The sequence below is a fragment of the Mastigoproctus giganteus genome, chromosome 1 (assembly GCF_048544385.1).
Source record: "Mastigoproctus giganteus isolate SK-2022 chromosome 1, ASM4854438v1, whole genome shotgun sequence".
Taxonomy (NCBI): domain Eukaryota; kingdom Metazoa; phylum Arthropoda; class Arachnida; order Uropygi; family Thelyphonidae; genus Mastigoproctus; species Mastigoproctus giganteus.
The window spans coordinates 27,928,878-27,948,184 of NC_143575.1; the positions used below are offsets into that span (position 1 = coordinate 27,928,878).

General features: G+C 35.3%; 1 protein-coding gene across 11 annotated transcripts in view; it reads right to left on the reverse strand.

Annotated features, from left to right (window-relative positions):
- The window catches only part of LOC150090662 (MAGUK scaffold protein DLG1-like), an 800,778-nt gene that overhangs the window by 701,959 nt on the left and 79,512 nt on the right, over positions 1–19,307 (reverse strand). For all 11 annotated transcript variants that reach the window (XR_016546888.1, XM_090372078.1, XM_090372070.1 and 8 more), the window contains one exon: positions 17,033–17,169. Coding sequence is in view for 10 of the 11 variants with exons in the window: in XM_090372078.1 (XP_090228204.1) it covers positions 17,033–17,169 (137 nt within the window). In the remaining variant the exon portion in view is untranslated. The remainder of the gene's footprint in view (positions 1–17,032; positions 17,170–19,307) is intronic.

The following is a 19,307-nucleotide window of genomic DNA, read 5'->3' on the forward strand; positions in this document are numbered from 1 at the left end:
AATTCTTCATGTGTGAATGTAGATGCAAAATACTCATTCAGTTTGTCAGCAACCCGAGCAGGATCATCAATGGTCAAACTTGCGATATCAAGTTGACCAATTTGATTCATCCCCTTCCTTCTAGTGTTTATATAAGTAAACAAGTCTTTGCTGCGTTTCTTTGCATCCTTTCCCAAAGATTTCTTATAATTTGCCTGCCTTGACTAAACTCCTTTGTAACTTGATTACAGACTAGTTTATATCTACCATAGACTTCTGTGCTGCCTGATAATTTATATGCATCCCATGCATTTTTCTTCTCTGTCACCAGTCTCATTAGTTCATCTGACATCCATTTAGGTGTAAACCTTGAACAGTATTTTTTAGTTGGCATGAAACGCCTAGTAGTTTCTGTGATTACTTATTTAATTGCATCCAATTTAGAATTTTCTAATTTTAACATCATCAACACACTGTATAGAATTTAAAAACTGTCTGAGACCACTGCAGTCACCTTTACAAAAGCCCTTCCCTTTACCTTGATGGTAGTTACATCTTTAAGTAAATTCCACATCAATACACTGTGGTCACTGCCACTAGTGGTTATTTTATCTGCGGATTCTTAATATGTGAATAATCACTGCTGATAATCAGATCTAGAGTATTACTCCCTCTTGTTGCCTCTCTAACATGTTGCTGTAGAAAACATGTCATCACATTCTGATTTACTTGTCCACTATTTCTCTTTACAGGTGTTCGTTGCACTCAACAGAGTCATTATACCTATAACACACTCCACTGCTTATATAACACCAAACTGACTCAACATTGCACTGGCCACCCATGTAAACTGGATGCACTGACTTAGATTTTATATGATTCTTAACTAAGAGAATAACCCCTCTCTCCTCCTATCCTGCCTGTTCTTTCTGTGTACATTGTACTCCCCACATTCAATTTCTGCATTCTTTATGTGTGAGGACTCCATGTCTCTGATATCCCAACAATGTCTGCATTTTATGTCTTGACCCTCACTTCAAATTAATAAAATTTATTTACTATGCACCTAGCATTTTTGTTCATGCAAGTATACATGCACCTGTGCTTACTCTTAGCTACATTTTCATGTTTTTATTTTTCACTACCTTGAGTGTAGTACCACACAGCTGGTACATTACCTTAACACAGCCCATGTATTTACTTGTTTCATGAAGACTCTCAGCAGTCCTTGAAATGCCCAGCACCTTTCTTTCAAAGCTGCCGCTCGTTTCAATAGAAGCAGTACAAGAATCTCTTTCACCTCTGCCTGCAGCTATTGTTAATCTAGTAGTCAGTGTACCCCCCTCCAAGCTAACAGTTTTCCAACCCACTTAACACTGCCTCAATAGCATTAGCAAATATTCTTGCAGCCTTTCTATTTGAGTGTATCCAATCCCTGTAGAAGTAGTCTCTTCTGCTAACGAGCGCATACCAGGCTGAAAAATTCTACCTCATGAGCCCTGCACAATCTTGAGGGCCAAATTAATTGACAAGGCTCTCATCATATACTCCCTTTAACTACTGCGACTACATGCAGCCAGCTTTGCTGCCGATGTCATAAGGCGATCCTACACCTGTGCTCACTTGCACAGGGCTTTTACTCCTCTTTCAGGGTGGGAGAGAGAGGGGGGACGGCTCTGCTGTTTCCTCTCACCTTCACCCACCCCTCTTTTCCTCCTGGTGGAACATGGGCATGCTCCACTGACCTTCTCTGGGGTCGTCTTCCCTACTGACCCCATATTTCTGACTTTTCCCCCTAGCTTTCAGTCTCCTCCCCACTCTGATAAAACATCATAGCATATGCCCCACACTACCAAAATTTTAATTGTTCAAATCGAGTCACGCATGCCCTTTTGGCCTCTAATAATCTCTTTAGCGTCTTACCCCGAAAACTGCCACATGTTGCATTATTATTATTATTTTTATTTATTTATTTATTTTATTATTATTATTTTTTTTTTTTTACATAGGCCCTAGCAGCTGAAATCTCAGGAAACTAGGTGGCAGGGCCTGCCAGAGTAAAGCTTCATACTACTGTGTACCTGGTCTGCCTCCACGGGGCCAAGTGTGGGCAATGTTGGGCCTCAGTAGGGGTCCAGTGGCTAAATGGTCAGATGAACAGCGATACACAACATTACACTTATACAAAATCCATACACTTTTAAATCTCTGGCCTTCCCAGTGAACTGGTACACCTACAGTGAAAGCAATGCAGAGATGGGGAAAACCCCTGGTGCCATTAGACATCAATACACTTTACACGTTACACTCCCTCCTATAGTGGCAATTTTGCAGACACTTTCAAATTTAACCCAAACTCGTGGCTTTTTACAACACTCCCCTGAACTTGTTAAGTAAGTCCACAGATTTCCTACTCAATGTCATTAGTTCCGATGTGTACAACAATATATCCTTTTGTGCCCTTAACTGATGATAATATCTGCTCTATAACATCATAAATTTTTCCCCGCAGACAGTCTTGTCCTATTCCACCTATCCTTTTTGCATGATATATTTCTCTGACAAGTGAGTGACCAACAATAACTAGCTCCTGCGGGACCAGCATATTCTACCTTAGGGGGTTGCCGCTGTGCTGCCTGATGCTCAAGTACAAGCACAAGGGTATCCATCCCGTTCTTCAAGCTGTCATAACTACTACTACTACTATAAAGGCCCATAACAATGCTGAGTTGGTGCCTAATATCATCACACTTCACATTGAACACAGACAATGACATCCCCCCCTTGGCAATATTATGTCCCACTCCAGATAAATTTGCAAACATCAAACAAGCAGTACATTTCATATGACCATGATTCGAAGAACAATCCCCTCCCCCTCTCCCTTGAACCATGGCCTTTCCACTATTTTCAACTCTTTGCTTTGCCATGATTTCCATTCAGATTCAATTTAATTAAGAATACTACACTAAACTAATATACCTAATGCAATAATAACAATATACACCAGTTATGCAGCAATAATACGTATGTTGCACCCACAATTAAAACACCAGAATTCTCCTACCTCACACTCAATACTATAACAGTAGCAGCAAAATTCAAATGTTCTTTTCAATATAAAACAGTGGCAACAGAAGTTGACTGTGGTTTCTTAAGCAATTATAAATGATAAGTAACAAATAAATTCAAAGTAACAAACTAGTTCATTATTTAAAATAAAAAAAATATGCCAAACTTTGCGATTAGAGCCTTCAAACTATTTGCACCGCAATTAAAAACCTACAATTCCACTACTAGGCATTATATTACTAGTTACATGATACTATATTTATGCTAAATCATCAATACAAAAAGATCTATAAATATTAATGTCATAAATTACATACTACATAATAAAGTTATTAAAACACTTACATATTGCTATAATTTATAGTTTGTAAGCCTCTTCTAATAATGATTACAATGCTAAAATACTATGCAGAAACCTCCAACTATCGCCTGTATTAATATTAAAACTGTGGCGGCAAAATTCAAACATTCTTATTGATACATCATAATGACGGCAGAAGTAGACTGAGAATTTTTTAAGCAATTACAAGGGTCAAGTAAAGAACAAATGCACCAAATTGATCAGGGGATTACAAATAAATACTACACTATTAATTTTAAATCAGAAGTTAAAAAAAAAAAAAATTTAAATCAATAAATAAAGTTCCACTTAGCAGCACTCAAACAGCTTCTAATCCAGTAGCCTCATCAGTAGACTGTCCATAAATATGAAGACCATAAATATGAAGCATGCAACTCTTAATAAAAAAAAAAAAAAAAAAAAAACACAAAGTATTTTTTTAAATGGAACTAATGGTTCTAGTTGGAGAAGCTTGTAGATCTTACTACATTAACCATATAAATAGTTATTTTTAGAAGATATAAAAAAAAACTGTTTATTGTATAAAAAAGCAATTATAAAGGAAATATCTCTGGTACGAACTTGACATTACTTATCTAAACAGAAAAAAAAAAAAAAAAAAACCAGTTTGAGTTTCCATGTGATCAGCTAGCTTAAATCATTTTATTTTGACTAGGCAAGTTTTTATTCAAATTTTTAAGTGGAAGTCTATTAATGCTAATTATCTTGAAAAATAATTTCTTTTCTACATGAAATAATTTGCTTTGTGAAAATTAGTTATTCTAATTTCTTCCTTTTTTTATAAGAATGTATTTTTCCCATTGAGTTTTTCTTTACTTCAATAACTTTCATAAATTTAATTTATGCTTATAAATTTCATAAAGTTTCATAAAATTTCAGTTCATAAATTTATGCTTTGTCTAATGTCTAAGTGTTTTAATGACTGATGTGAAAAAAATACTATTTGCTATGTGAGTTAGGTAAAATTTTGCATGAATTATTAAGGATATCCATAAGTATCCGGTTGTTCACATATGATCAATCATCTGTTTCTGGAAAGAAATGTATTATCACAATACACAACATTGCTCTTTTTAAACGAAGCCTCATACAGAGTGATCCAAAACTCCGGCAACTCAGTTTTATTTTGCATATAACACAAGTACATTTTGTAAAAATGAGAAATGTAGTTTAAAACTTGTGTAAAGGAGCACTTAAAACTGTTTTAACACACTTGCTGCCACTTGATGAAAATATGCATCAAGTGCAGCAATGCCTGGTTTTTGCATATATAGTCCACAGTCTGGGCAGCTCTGTAAAGCAATGAAGCTGGTGTGCAGTTTAATTTGAACTTTGCTTGTGTTTGCACACTTACACAGTTTAGCACATTTTCAGCAGAAAAGCAAAATAAAATATTACTTTGGAAGATAACACTTTTTGTTGCATATGAGCCATTTAGAGACAGTGTTTGGCGTATCAACAATATAAATAAAGTCAAATATCTAGAATATAATAAAGGAAACATCACCCTTATAACATTCATTGCAAAAAGAAGATTAATTTATTTTATAACCTTTGGGCTGTAAAAAGGTATCAAAAAAAGTTTTGCCCTATAAGGGATCCACAACCTGGGACATAAGAAATGAAACATGAAAAGGATGGAAAGCATGCAGAAATAGATGATATGGGGTTAATGCATTTTATAAGACAAAAAAATGGAATTAGATTCAAGGAAATTAATTCAAAATCTGATACATCTAATGATAATACAACACCACAAACAATAAACATCAGTGTTAGTGTTATTTGGGGATGATCCTTCACAACCAGTCTTTTCCATTTACTAAAATGTGGGGCCTTCTTGTTCCAGGGCCTGAGGGAAATGATTCCATTAGTAACTTTGATCAGCTTGCAAATGAAAGTTGAACACTGATCAAAGTAACTGTAAAAGTTATATATATATATATATATATATATATATATATATATATATGGGGGTTTTTTGGAGGGAGGGGTTCTCATTTGCACAGGGAACAATTTATATAACAATAAACCATGATTACTAGTAAAAAATTAAAAAAAATCCAATATGTTTGCTTTTCTTCATTCATGAGTAAAAATAAATATCTATAACAAGACGATCATATCTGAACCAGAGTAGAGAAATCTTTTATTGCATTATAAAGTTAAAATTGGGAAATTATTCTATGGAATGAAAATGTAATGAAACAAAGTTGCATATGGCTAAAAAATTATTTATGATCAACAATAACACAGCAAATGCCAAACAGTGTGACCATTATTAATGCACACAAGGGACTTGAAATCATGAAAAATATCAAGCTTGGTGATTATATTCATAACCAGAACCTACACAACGTGACAAGCATTTCACTGATCATAACACTAATGAAATTGAAGTTAGTTATTTTCAGTTTGTTTGTACATTTTTAGTGGTAATGCTCTAAAAATATAATAAGATTTGTGGCATTCGACAGTTATTTACTCCCAATCAAATTCATATGGACTGCATGTGTCTTAGGCTAATCACAAGAAGCAACCTGGATCAAGCAAGTTGTGTAACTGCAAGATTCATCTTGCAGTTACTGCACTCTCCAAAATATAAAATATCATGCTCTCACTCCAATAATTTGTATGCTTTCACAACTATAATTGAGGACTGTTGTTAGTAGGATCTTCCTCCACCAAAGAAAGTTCATAAAAATTGATCATGATTCAGATTGTATGCCTGCGAAAAGTTCCTACTAGTCCTTAACCAATTCTCTTGAGAGGATCTCACTTCCATTCACCTGCTTCTACATTCCCTGACACATGTCCAAATCTGCCAAAAAACAGCACTGAATGGGAGGTTTGTCCATTGATGTCATATAAGTTTTTTGACTGGCCAATCCTTTTTTCCTATCCCTTCCATTATTTTGTTTCAATACGATCAATTTTTTTTTTTTTTTATGCCTTTTTGATTCCTGAATTTTTGACTCATTACTTTTCCAATTATCATGACTTTTCCCAGCACAATGCTGGAGACCACACTCTTGCAACACACACACAACAAGATTGTCAATGGTAGAACATGCTGGTCTCACATGAAGTAGCTGTTGTCGGTAACTATATCGAGGAAAATGGGAAATATATTCTGTAAGGATAGGCTGAATAGGACGAGGGCATGTCTTTCAGGAGCAAAAACTGATGACGATGTTGTAGAGCAGCTGTCATCTTTTAAGGGCACAAAAAGTGATATTATTGTAGATGTTTATACTAATGATATTAAGAGTAGAAGATATGAGGATTTAATTAACAAGTACAGGACAATATTCAGAAAAGGTCACAAGTTTGGATTAAATTTAAAAATGCTTGCGATTCTGCCAAGACACAATAAGAGGTAATACATGTTGGGAGCCTTGTCGATCAATTCAGCTCTGCAGAAGACTCATGGGACATAATTTTTCGCAGCATAGTCTATGCATGTTAACAGGAGAGATTATTTTTACAGGGATGGAATATACTTAGACAGAAAGGGGAAAGCAAGAATATTTGCTGATTGTATTTGCAAGGCAGTTATATGTGGGTCAGAAAACTACTAGAGGGATACAGAGAATAAAAGATTAACAGCAGCTGCAGACAGAGGTGCAAATGATTCTTGTACTGCAGAATTCTATTGGGATGTGCAGCAGCCTAGAAAGCAAAGTCTCAGAGATTACTGCATAAGTAAGCTTGCTTAAGCAGTAATCTCTGCTTGCTTTAAGCTTGCTGCATAAGCTTGCTTTCTTGCATCAAATGCCTCTACTAATGCTAAAGGTACCTGCCAACCAACTGATGATGAAGCCCACTAGCTTCGAATGGTCGTCTGGGTGGTGTTAACCACTGAAAATAAATAACAGTAGTCTTCTCTACTAGAGAAGCATTATTTATTTGAAGTAGTGCAATACCAGCTATCTCGTTATGAAGGCACCCACAATATGAGATACAATTAAAACAATGCCTTTACACTACATACGTAGCTCAAATTTATGGGTAAACTATGGTGTATCTACACCGATATTATAATTTATTAATATATAAATGTCGATAATTTATTATATGAATGTCTAGTGTGATGTTGATTCAGTCTTTTTTTTTTTTTTTTTATGAAAAACCCCAAACACGAAAGGTATCAAAACCTATAGTACTTAGTACCGTGCATGGGTTGAAGGAGAAGTAAGGGAGGAGGGGGATGCCGGAAACTTTGCTCTAGAGACTAAACATGGGTTTCACCACTTCAAGCCTCCAATAAGCAAAGTGGTGGTATTTCACCGGTTGATGAAAGTCATCTACCACCTATATGACTTAAGCACTGGAGGGAGAAAAAAAAAATGAGGGTAGGAGTGTGTTATAGGCCAAATGACTGTGATGAATATAACATACAATTACAGACAAATAGAATGAGCCAGTAAATCGGCATGTCTTTAATGGGGGATTTAAACTTTCCAGATAGACTGGAACGTGTTGGTTGGACACTCACACAGTAGCAGGACTTTTCTGAGTTTATTGGATATCTATTTTCTACGCCAGCATGTTAGGTAAGCAATGAGAGAAAACAATACTCTTGACATGTTTACACTACTCTGCATGATTTTTGATGTTTGTAAACTAATGGCTGTTTTTAACTCAGTTTTTTTATGCTGATTTCAGAAATTTTGGTTTTTTTCTATCATGTACAATTTTTTCACAAATCACTTAAGTTGATATCATAAGTTGTATTATTGAATGTGTTAAGTTAGGAGTAAATGCTAATAATTTGTAAACTAAATCTTCAGTCATGTTTCTTGACCTTGAGAGCTCCATGCAGTAGTATTTATTAGTGTGAGCTCAGTTTACTTTTGAAGTTATCATGCCAAACTAGTGCTGAAAAGTGAGTAATATGTCTTAATGCAAGTGTTTGTTTGAACAATCGAAACTTATTTCATTATATTTGTGGAAGTTATGTAGCCCTGAAGCAAAGACAAGAAATTACAGAATTTGTAAAAAATGTGTATTGCGCCCCTATTTTGAAGTGAAACTCAGTGACCAAAATAAGCAATGGATTCCATAAAGTTTGCCAAAGCTGTGTTGAAGCATTGAGATTGGTGAAAAGGGTAAAAAGGAAGCTATGCCATTTACATCAAAGAGGATGTTTCAAAGGCGTGTTGCTCCACAATGAAAATAAATATGGGTCAATTCCAGTAGCTCACCCTGTACATTTGAAAGAAACATATGAGAACTTGAAGTTATTGTTGACAAATATTAAGTATGAAGGTTGATTGGTCTGTGCTGACTTTAAAGCGATAGGCATGTTACTTGGACAGCAATCTGGCTACACAAAAATGCCTGTACACAAAGTCTGAACAAAGATAGGCAGTTTATTGCCTGGATCAAATAACATAGTTCATAAACCACTGGTAGAACCCAAAACTGTCTTCCTTCCACATCAAATGGGATTTGATGAAACAGTCTGTGAAAGCTTTACCTCAGGATGGTCCTGGCTTCAACTACCACTGTACTAACTTCCCATCTATTATCCAAGAGAAACTAAAACGAGGTATTATTGTTGGACCTGACATTCACAAACTGATAAGGGACTGAGATTTTGGGGGAAACTGAATAAAAGAGAAAAACAGGCATGAATTAGCTTCAGGTCTGCTGTTGAGAGGCAGGGTTATTAATGACAGTATACTGCTGCAACAGGATTGAGAAAAGTTGAGCAGATGGGCTGAGAAGTGGCAACTAAAGTTTAACATTGACAAATGCAAAGTACTGCATATGGGTAGAAGTAACCCCAGAGGAACGTACCAACTGTGTGGTACTACACTCAGGATGGTAGAGAATGAAAAATACATGGGGTTAATTGTGCAGTAAGATATGAAGTTTTCTGAGCAGTGCAGGCAGGCTGCCAGAGCAGGTGATGGGGGTTTTGTCAGTGATATACAGGAATTTTGCTAGTAGGGGGAAAGAAGTGATTATTCTTTTGTATAAGGCAATGGACAGGCCATGCCTTGAGTACTACATACAGGTTTGGAGGCCTTATTTTAGGAAGGATATAGAGTTTCTAGAATGAGTACAGAGAAAGGCCACAAGGTTGGTGAGGGGAACAAAGGGATGCTCTTACAAAGAAAGGCTTAAATTTTGCAAATTGCAGTGTCTGGAGACCAGACACCTGTGATGTGATCTGATTGAAGTGTATAATGCAGTGCTTCTCAAAGTGGGCGATATTGCCCCCTGGGGGGCATTTGAATTATTCATGGGGGCGTTAGGCGTGAAAGGGGGGACGGGGGATAGGCGTGAAAGGGAGCGACGGGGGGGGAGATGGAGCACCATCAATGATTGGCCGTTACAAGGGTTTTATGGTTTATTTAAAAATGCTGTGCCAAATATTATTACTGTTCATTGGGTCATTCACCATCAGCATTTAGTTGCAAAAAAACTTGGTGATCAACTGCACAATTCTCTACAAACTGTTATTACTGCTATAAACAAAATTAAAGCACATTCTTTGAATGATCGTATATTTCAAAAGCTTTGTGATCAAAGCAGTGAAGATTTTTAACAATTGCTACTTCACTCCAAGGTTCGGTCGCTGTCAAAAGGCAACTGTCTCTACAGATTTTATGAACTCTTTGATACTGTTGTCAAGTTTTTTGAAGATAGGAACAACAACCTTAGTAATGACCTCAAGAAAATGAAAACTGATATTGCTTATCTTGCAGATTTATTTACTAGATTCAATTCAATGAACTTACATTTACAAGGACAAGATGTAACTCTTATTAAGGCGAAAACTCAAATTTCAACATTTATTTCAAAATTAAAGCTTTTTATGTGCAACGTAGGACGACGTGAATTGTATCAATTTCCAAATCTGTTGGAAATAGAGAAAAAAGAAAAAATAGCTGATGAAACTCTAACTTTTTGTAATAATCTAGAAATATTGCACATCTAGAGATATGCAGGAAAGGTTCGAAGATCTCCTTAATTTGAAAATTCCAGATTGGATTAAAAATCCTTTTTTTAAATAATGACGATGGTGAACATTTTGTAGAAGAATTGATTGAGTTACAAAATGAAGTTGAACTGAAGCCAAAATTTCAAAATTCATATCAGGAATTTTGGTTACAAAAGAAAATCCCTGACCATTATCCTGCATTATGAGAAATTGTAAAAAAATTACTTATTTCTTTTCCAACATCATATCTAGTCAAAACCAGTTTCAGTGCTGTATCTCAATTGCTGACAAAACAAAGAAATTGTCTGGATGTTGTTAAATGTGGCGATTTACGACTTCTACTTACAGATATTAAACCTAATATTGATAAGCTAATAAATCTCCACCAAGCTCATCCATCGCATCAAATATTAAAATATAATTAAGTATTTCCATTAATATCATGACTTATTTATGTAATTAACTTTAATTTAAGTGACTATAACTGACTTTATTTATGTAGTTGTAATTTTTTACGAAGAAGGAATAAAGTGCAGTAAATAGTTTTCTTTACAATTTACACACATACATGCAGGGCTGCATTTACATTTTTGGAGGCAAACAGACAAATATTCATTTCAGTTATTTAGCTTCACTTTATATTGGTGGGCTAAAAAAAAGCCCTGGCGAGGGATTTTTTTTTTAGGGGAGGGGGTGATCTAACCGTGGGGGGGGTGATCCAACCAAGGGGCGGTGATCCAAAAAAGTTTGAAAAGCACTGGTATAATGCCTTGAATGGGTTGAACAGGCTCAATGCTGATGGGATTCTTCCTCTTGCTCAGATTACGAATCTGAGGAAGGACAGTTGTAGAATAGATGTTTGGAAATTTGCCTTTAGCCAGCAGGTGATTGATTGCTGGAACAATCAATCCGGCATTCCCCCTCCCCCTCCCCCCATACTTCTCCTTCAACCCATGCACGGTACTAAGTACTATAGGTTTTGATACCTTTCGTGTTTGGGGTTTTCGTAAAAAAAAAAAAAAAAAAAAAAGGTGATTGAGATTGTGTAAAATGGGAATGTTTTCTTTTTGGCTGATGCTATATATGCTTGCTTTGTTGCATCCTATGTCTCTACTAATGCTAATGTATTTGGCAAACTTCAAGAAGTGGGCTGCAACAGCAGTGTCAAGGTACATTTTTTACACATGCACATAGACTACTTCCCAGAAAATCTAGGAACTGTTAGTGAAGACAGAGTGAGAGGTTTCACCAGGGCATTAAAGCCATGGAAATGAGGTACCAGAGGAGGTGGAATGTCAACATGATAGCTGACTAATGCTGATGGGGGATTTACTTAAAGATGCAACTACTGGCAAGGGAAGGATTTCTGCTTTCATAAAAGTGACTACAGTGGTCTCAGACACTTTTTAAATTGTATTCAATGGGACCAACCAATAATATTAACAACAACAACAAATTCTAACTACAATCTATTCAGGAAAGTAATCCTAGAAACTACTAGGCCTTTTATGCCTTGAATGGTTTGAGCATGCTCAATGCTGATGGGATTCTTCCTCTTGCTCAGAATAATCACCTAAGAGGGCATAAATTCAAATTGAGGAAAGACAGTTGTAGGATAGATGTGTGGAAGTTTGCCTTTAGCCAGCAGGTGGTTGATTGCTTCCATCTGTCATTGTAGAAGTTGATAGCTTAAATAGATTCAAGGCAGAACTTGACAAACATTTGGAACAAGGGGATGGGTAAAATAAGGGGGGTTTTTTTGGCTGATGCTATATAAGCTTGCTTTCTTGCATCATGTGTCCTTGCTAATGCTAATCAGAACTTTTGTGAATTCACTGGATGACTTTTTTTTTTTTTTTCTAGACCAGCATGTTAAAAGAGCAAGCAAGAAGAGAAAGTTAACTCTTGATATGATTATAGCCGAGTGGTCAAAGCGGGAGTACAGTAGCACACGCTCTTTGAGTAGACCAGGGTTCAAGCCCCTGACTGCTAAATATGGTCAATCTGCCAACCCGCACTGGACCAGCATGACAGATTATGGTCCATTTCTCTCAGCATGTATTGTTGAAGAGGCTTCCATCCTGCAGTGGGTTGATAATGGCTGCAGTTTACCTTTTTTTTTTTTCTTTTTTCTCTTTTGATTATCAGTAGTGACTTCATGCATTAAGAATCTGCAGATAAAAGAACCATTAAGCGGTGGTAGTGAGCACAGCATATTGATGTAGAATTTATTTAAATATGTAGCTATTGTCAAGGGCAAAGAAAACAGCTTTTGTTTCCATAAAAATGAATACAATGGTCTGATGCAATTTTAAATAATTCTATGCGGTGGAACCAACAGGTGATGTTACCAACATCAAATTCTAAATGGAAAGCATTCAGTGAATATTTCCCATAATGGTATAAAAAGCCTAGAAGCTACTAGGCTTTTCATACCATTCAAGGCTTATACCTAAATGGATCGTCAAGAACTGATAAGACTCATGACAGAGAAGAAAATTTTATAGAATGCATATAAATTATCATGTAATACATAATTATACAGTAGATATAAACTTGTCTGCAATCAAGTCACAAGGAGGTTAGGCAAGGTAAGAAAGATTACAAGCAGTTTCTGGCAAAGATTGCAGAGAAACACAGCAAAGACTTCTTTAGTTATGTAAACACTAGAAGGAAGGGTATGAGTCACATTGGTTCACTACATATGAATGGTTTAACCATTGATGATCCTACTCAGGTTTCTGACAAACTGAATAGATATTTTGCATCTACAAAAACACATTAGGAATTTTTTTACAGATAGGGATATCAGAAATGCACGAATTCTAATAGCAAGCTAAATGATTTTGTGATAACTGAGAGGAAAGTCAAGGAGAAATTGTTCAAGCTAAACAAACAATGCACCTGGAGTTGATAGGATCTATCTGATCATACTGAGGGAGGCAACAAAAGTGGTAAGCAAACCATTAGTCATATTTATGAGAACATCCTTGGATCAGGAGAGGTCCCTATAGAAATCCCTATGGACTAGAAATGTGTGAATGCATCATCAATTCAAAAAAGGAGATCAAAGGGTGTCATGAATAATTGCAAACCTGTTAGTCTGACTTCTGTTCCAGGGAAAATAATGGAGTCGCTGGTTAAAGAAGTAATGTAGGACCATCTAGACAGAAATACAGTTGTACTGTAGTCATAGTATGGGTTTGTTAAGTAATGAATTCTTCTGAAAAATCTGATTGGATATTGAAGTAACAAAGGAACTAGATGCAAAAAATAATTTTGATATCATATACTCAGAGTTCAGAAAAGCTTTTGACACTGTTCCACATAAAGAACTGCTATACAAATTGAAGAAGTACGGCATTAGGGGCAAGTTATTACTAAGGGTAAAGGGATGGTTAAGTAGAAGACAGAGTGATTATCAGTGGGAACAGCTCTTCTTGGACTACTGTTATTAGTGGCATTCTCACGGTTCAGTGCTGATCCCATTGTTTTCTTTATTTATTAATGATATTGATGAAGGCATATCAGACTTAACATCCAAGTTTGCAGATGATAAGAAGGCTGACAGAATGGCTAATAGTGATCAGAGTATGCTACTGCAACAAGATCTAGAAAGATAGGGCAAATGAGCTGAGAAGAAAAAACCGAAGTTTAACATCGAAAAATACAGGCTACTGCATATGTATAGCAGTAATCCCAGAATAACATAATAATCACATGGCAGAGAATGAAAACCACCTGGAGTAAATCATGCAGTTCTGATGGCATCCTTCCTCTTGAGAGATTACAGATAAAAGGGAACATAAATTCAAAGTAAGGATTGTTTGTTTGTTATTTGGTTTTTAGGAGCATTAGCAACTAAGGCCATACATATTGCTCTGGGATATGCTGTGGTCATTCCCTGACCTTTCCACATCCTCCATATTTGGTGGTGACGGGCTCGAACCCCGGTCTAATCAAGAAGCATGTGCTACGCACTGCTGCTCCTTCCCACCTGGCTACGGAAGTGCCACCAAAGTAAGGAAGGGATGGCTGAAGGAGAGATATATGAAAATTTGCCTTCAGCCAACAGGTAGTTGTTTGTTGGAACTTCATGAGGCAGTGTGCTTGTGCCAAACTTTGAAGAGATAAATTAACTTTGTCTTAACTCCAAAATTTATGCAAAAATATGTCAGTAATCAGCTGCTACAAGTAACTGGAAATACTGTGGTGCCTGTTTCTTTTAATGTGGACTGCGATATGATTCTTGGCAAAGGACAGCTAGATTCAAAAACTTTACTCCTATTGTAACAGCACTACCCCCGCTTGTAGTGCTGTTACCCCCCCCCCCCCGTTAATAAGTGCGATATGATTCTTGGCAAAGGACAGCTAGATTCAAAAACTTTACTCCTATTGTAACAGCACTACCCCCCCCCCCCCCCGTTGAAAGAACTAAAGTTATGTGATTTACTTTATTATAATGGCACAGTCAGCAAGTTGTAAGGTATCAGATCACATCCTTTATATCAAATTACATTAACAAACAAAAAATATGAAGCAGCAAAAATCCATACATATTCCACAAGATCCTGCTACATTATTCTAGTTAAGAATGATCAAAACAATTTTCTTTTGAAAATATGCCAAATTTGAACAATTACACAGAGATGATACCACAGAAATTATATCCTGCTGCAAGATGCCTTAACATCCCATAATACCACCCATTGTTACAAAGACTAAAGCTGCCATAGAATTTGAAATTGCATGATGTGCAACCTCTTTTTCTTTTCAGAACTACTATCCAGTCTTCCTCTTCAGTTTCATCTAGTTTAAGGGCCCTCTTGAGCTTGAAGTATATTGGATCTTGGTTTGATTAATGGATAAATTAAAGCAGCTAGTGTTGCTATCTCGATCGAGACTCCTGCAGAATTTCTATAGTCCTCCATTCAGAAGCTTTAGTATCTAATTTAACAAATGTACAAGTTAATTTAAATATCATTAAAGATAGGATCAATCTTTGGGACTGCATTTTTTCAAAAATTCCCTGTTGGACTTCGAGATTATCACCAATCTTAAGTACCACGCTCGATACAAATAAAAAGCGTGATGCTACCTTCTTGAGTAATGCAATTAATCTTTTCAAACAGTTTAACAGAGATCCAAATTTGTGGAGTTGTAACTTGAAATATCACCTTGACATCAAGAATCAATACTAGCAATTTATACTTAAATTTTTTGAGCATATTACCTTGGCCTTTACAGTATAAGACTGATGCTTCTGTGAACAACTGTCCTCATCTGCTAATCACAGTGAATAGTTCTAGTGACAAGTTTTTGCCTTTTCTGCTTTCACAAAGTGGATTCATTGCCATTTGACCTGTATCAACAAAGTGGATATCATCTTTGATCACTTGATCCAGTGGACAGCCTAAATCTTCTGATAAATACATTCTCCTGTTTCCTTTAATTCTTTTGGAACTTTTCATATATATGGTCTTTTTTTTCTTTTTTTTTGGGCTGAACTGACTTAATCAGGGTGCATTGTAATTTTGTTATCAATATTTAACTTTTTTGAGCTATGACAATACCCTCGTGCTAAGTGTCCTTTAGTTTATTTTAAAACACCTAAATGTTTTGTACTGGGCTACTTGCCTTTTGTATTTTTTTTTTTTGGGGAGGGGAAGAAATAAAATGAATTTTTATATGTATGTTATTTATTTCTGAAGATTTATAGCCTCTGCAAACACCTAATCCAAGCTCAGATTATTATGGAGTTCTCGTAGACCACTCTTGTAAAAACATCCACATTCACTTAAGAAACTTGTCTGTACAGAATAAATAAAACTCTACTCCATTGCCTGAGATCTCCATACAACCCTAATTAAAGAGGCCTTTAAAGAATTCATTTGGTCTCTGACAGGATCTGAACTCAGACCTTGCTGAGGGTTGGCAAACCCATAATAGTGGCATAGAAGAATCTTATATGTTACATGCAATACTACTAAAATTTCCAAGTATGATTATGTCATGTTTCTGTCAAAATGTATTGACATATGAATATGGATGAATGCATGTTATGATTGAATTTATGTGCACATGGCAAGTTTTAAACTATTTCTCATTTCACAATACGTTCTAAACTTCCACACTTTAAGGCTTTTTGGCACACTGGCCTCACTGACCATGGTATGTGTACATAAAGACCATGCTAGTTTATATGGGCTTTATGTATTATATCATGTATTATGTCTGTACAGAATAAGTAAAACCCTACTCCACTGCCCGAGATCTCCATACAGCCCTAATTAAAGAGGCCTTTAAGGAATTCCTCTAGTCTCTGACAGGATCTGAACTTTGATAAATGTTTGACAAACCCATAACGGTGATATAGAAGTATCTTACATGTCGCATGCAATAAATAAAAGTTTAGGTTTTCCCAAATTTTGAATCTCATCCTGTAACTATTTCTTAAGCACAAATTAAAATATTAATAAAATTATGCAAATTTTGGTTCCATCAGCTGTGCTAAAAAATCTAATAACTTTATGTGAAATAAATATCACATGTTATCTGTTATGATAAAGTAAATAGTAAGTTTAAAATAATTTACGCTGTTCCCACTCAAATCTTGAAGTTTGCTTCAAATATAAAACAAGTTGAACAATGTCCAAATAATTTACCTCATTGTTTAAATGCGTTAGTCCTGCCAAGGGAGGACTATTTTCCCATTTACAGGCTATCTGTAATGTTTCAGCTGTCTTCTGTTGAACACTTTTGGTATCATCTAGTAAAGTTATCTCATAAAATTCCTGAATATCTAAGAAATAAAATATTACATTAATAACACACGAACAATGTTCTTAAATTTGTTTAAAAATATATTTTTCAATTAACTGAAAAAAATCCTCAGTTATGTTTTTTCAGTATGAATAGCAAAGCACATATTCACAAGTAAACCTTAGAGAAATATTGTAAAATATTACAATTTATAATACTAGAATATTAGGCAAGTTTTCTCTCTTCCAACCTCAGGATTTGACTTAAGTTTTCTTGTTGGATCTTTAATCAGTGGTTTTAATTAAATTCAGCACTAAAAACAATGTGTATATATAAAGTTGATCTGTTTAATATTAGCAGAAATCCAAGTTCTAAAAGTTAACTGTCCTTGAGGGATTAAGTTTCCCTGTGTTAAACTGTAATACCTCAGCACAACATTAACCCAGTACTTATAAAAACATTAAACAAAAACACTTATCTGGCATTGTATCTTGTATGTTCTTAACATCAACTGTATTATATTATCTTTGTAGATATGGTTATTTACAAAGATGAGGTTTTTTTTGCTTATTTTCAATTGAGGTCATTTTTGGTTATTTTCTGTACCTGAAGGCCAATACCAAATAAATGCTATAGACATTAAATTATCTCCATTTTCATCAGGGTGCTTCAGTGCTTATTTTTTTATTAAAATTGTACCTAAAATTAAAAGAATTTTCAGTCACTGTTGGTCCTCTAAACCCAAAGCACTTTCCAAAGTAATTTTACACCACAGTTTATTAAAAAAATTCAAAAAGCCAAATAGAGTGAAAATGTACAGAGATGGTAATATTGTGCAGATGATTCTGCATGACCACCAAACACATTTTAAGGTAGTTCTGTTAATCAAATGGTTCTACCTTCCCACTATTAAAACTAACTAAATATACAAAAATTTAAAGGGTAGATTTTCTGGTTTCACCTAGACATACCCTTTATAGTCTTTAAAAAAGATTCAACAGTTACCTGAATATTTTAACTGCTGAAATGTAAACAATATTAGAATATCGGTTTAAATTTTTGTGTGACATTTTTTGATACAGCAACTACCTTTGTTACTCTCGATCCAGACGTACTGATGGACTTGATTTTAACTTACTATAATGGATTTGTTTATTAAATTTTATATTATGGCACCATAACATTTCTGGTGTTATTTTACTATTTTTTACCAATATTTTTATCGGACAGGCAACTGCACTTCTGTGTGAACAATCAAGTGCTTGTTAAAATCACTAATGTCAGTATTCTCCCTTTTGTTGATCCTCTTTGCAACAATACTAATTCCAATTTGCCATATGCCAATGATTTTATATATTTTTATTTTCTGCACATAACTTAGCCATGTCTGAAATATCTCTAAATTTGGTTTTAGTAGTTAATCAATCATTTGGTATCTTTGAATAGATACACTCACAGATAAATTTCTCTTTAACATACAACATGTGGCAATAAAGTTACCAGAAAGGTGCTGTTGTGGCCATGTTCAATAAGTATGAAAATAAATGGAAGTGGCATGTTTTAGTTCAAACTTCCTCCAACAGATAGTGGTACATGATTGTCCAGTAGGCTGACAGGCTACAAGTAACAATCAGTTTCGTTAGTAGCATTAAGGTTCCATATCACGATTTTGCAATGGAGCAACTAACCAATATCAAATTTTGCTTTAAACTGGGAAATCTGCAAGACAAGTGTAGGAAATGTCAAAAACTGTTTAAGTTGATGAAACATTGTCATACCAATGTGTTTGAATGATATAAGTGGTTCAAAGATGGATGTGAGGATGTCTGCAATGACCCAAGAAGCAGAATGAAAGCTTCTTGGTTCATCACTAGAAATGAGGACAGAGCAGCTCAAGTTCAGGAAATTTGGGCAAGAAATAATCGTTTGAACCTCAGAACGATGGCTGATGAGGTAGATATGAATAAGGATATGATTCATAAAATTCTGCATGAAAATTAATGCAAGATTTGACAATTCATTGCACATTACCAGTCCATAGGGACCTCCTTGAATCCAGAGATTTTTTTTTTTTTTTAAATGAAAGCCCCAAACACGAAAGGTATTAGAACTTATAGTATTTAGTACCGTTCGTGGGTTGAAGTTAGAGAAGATGAAAGAAAATACTTGTTGGCATTA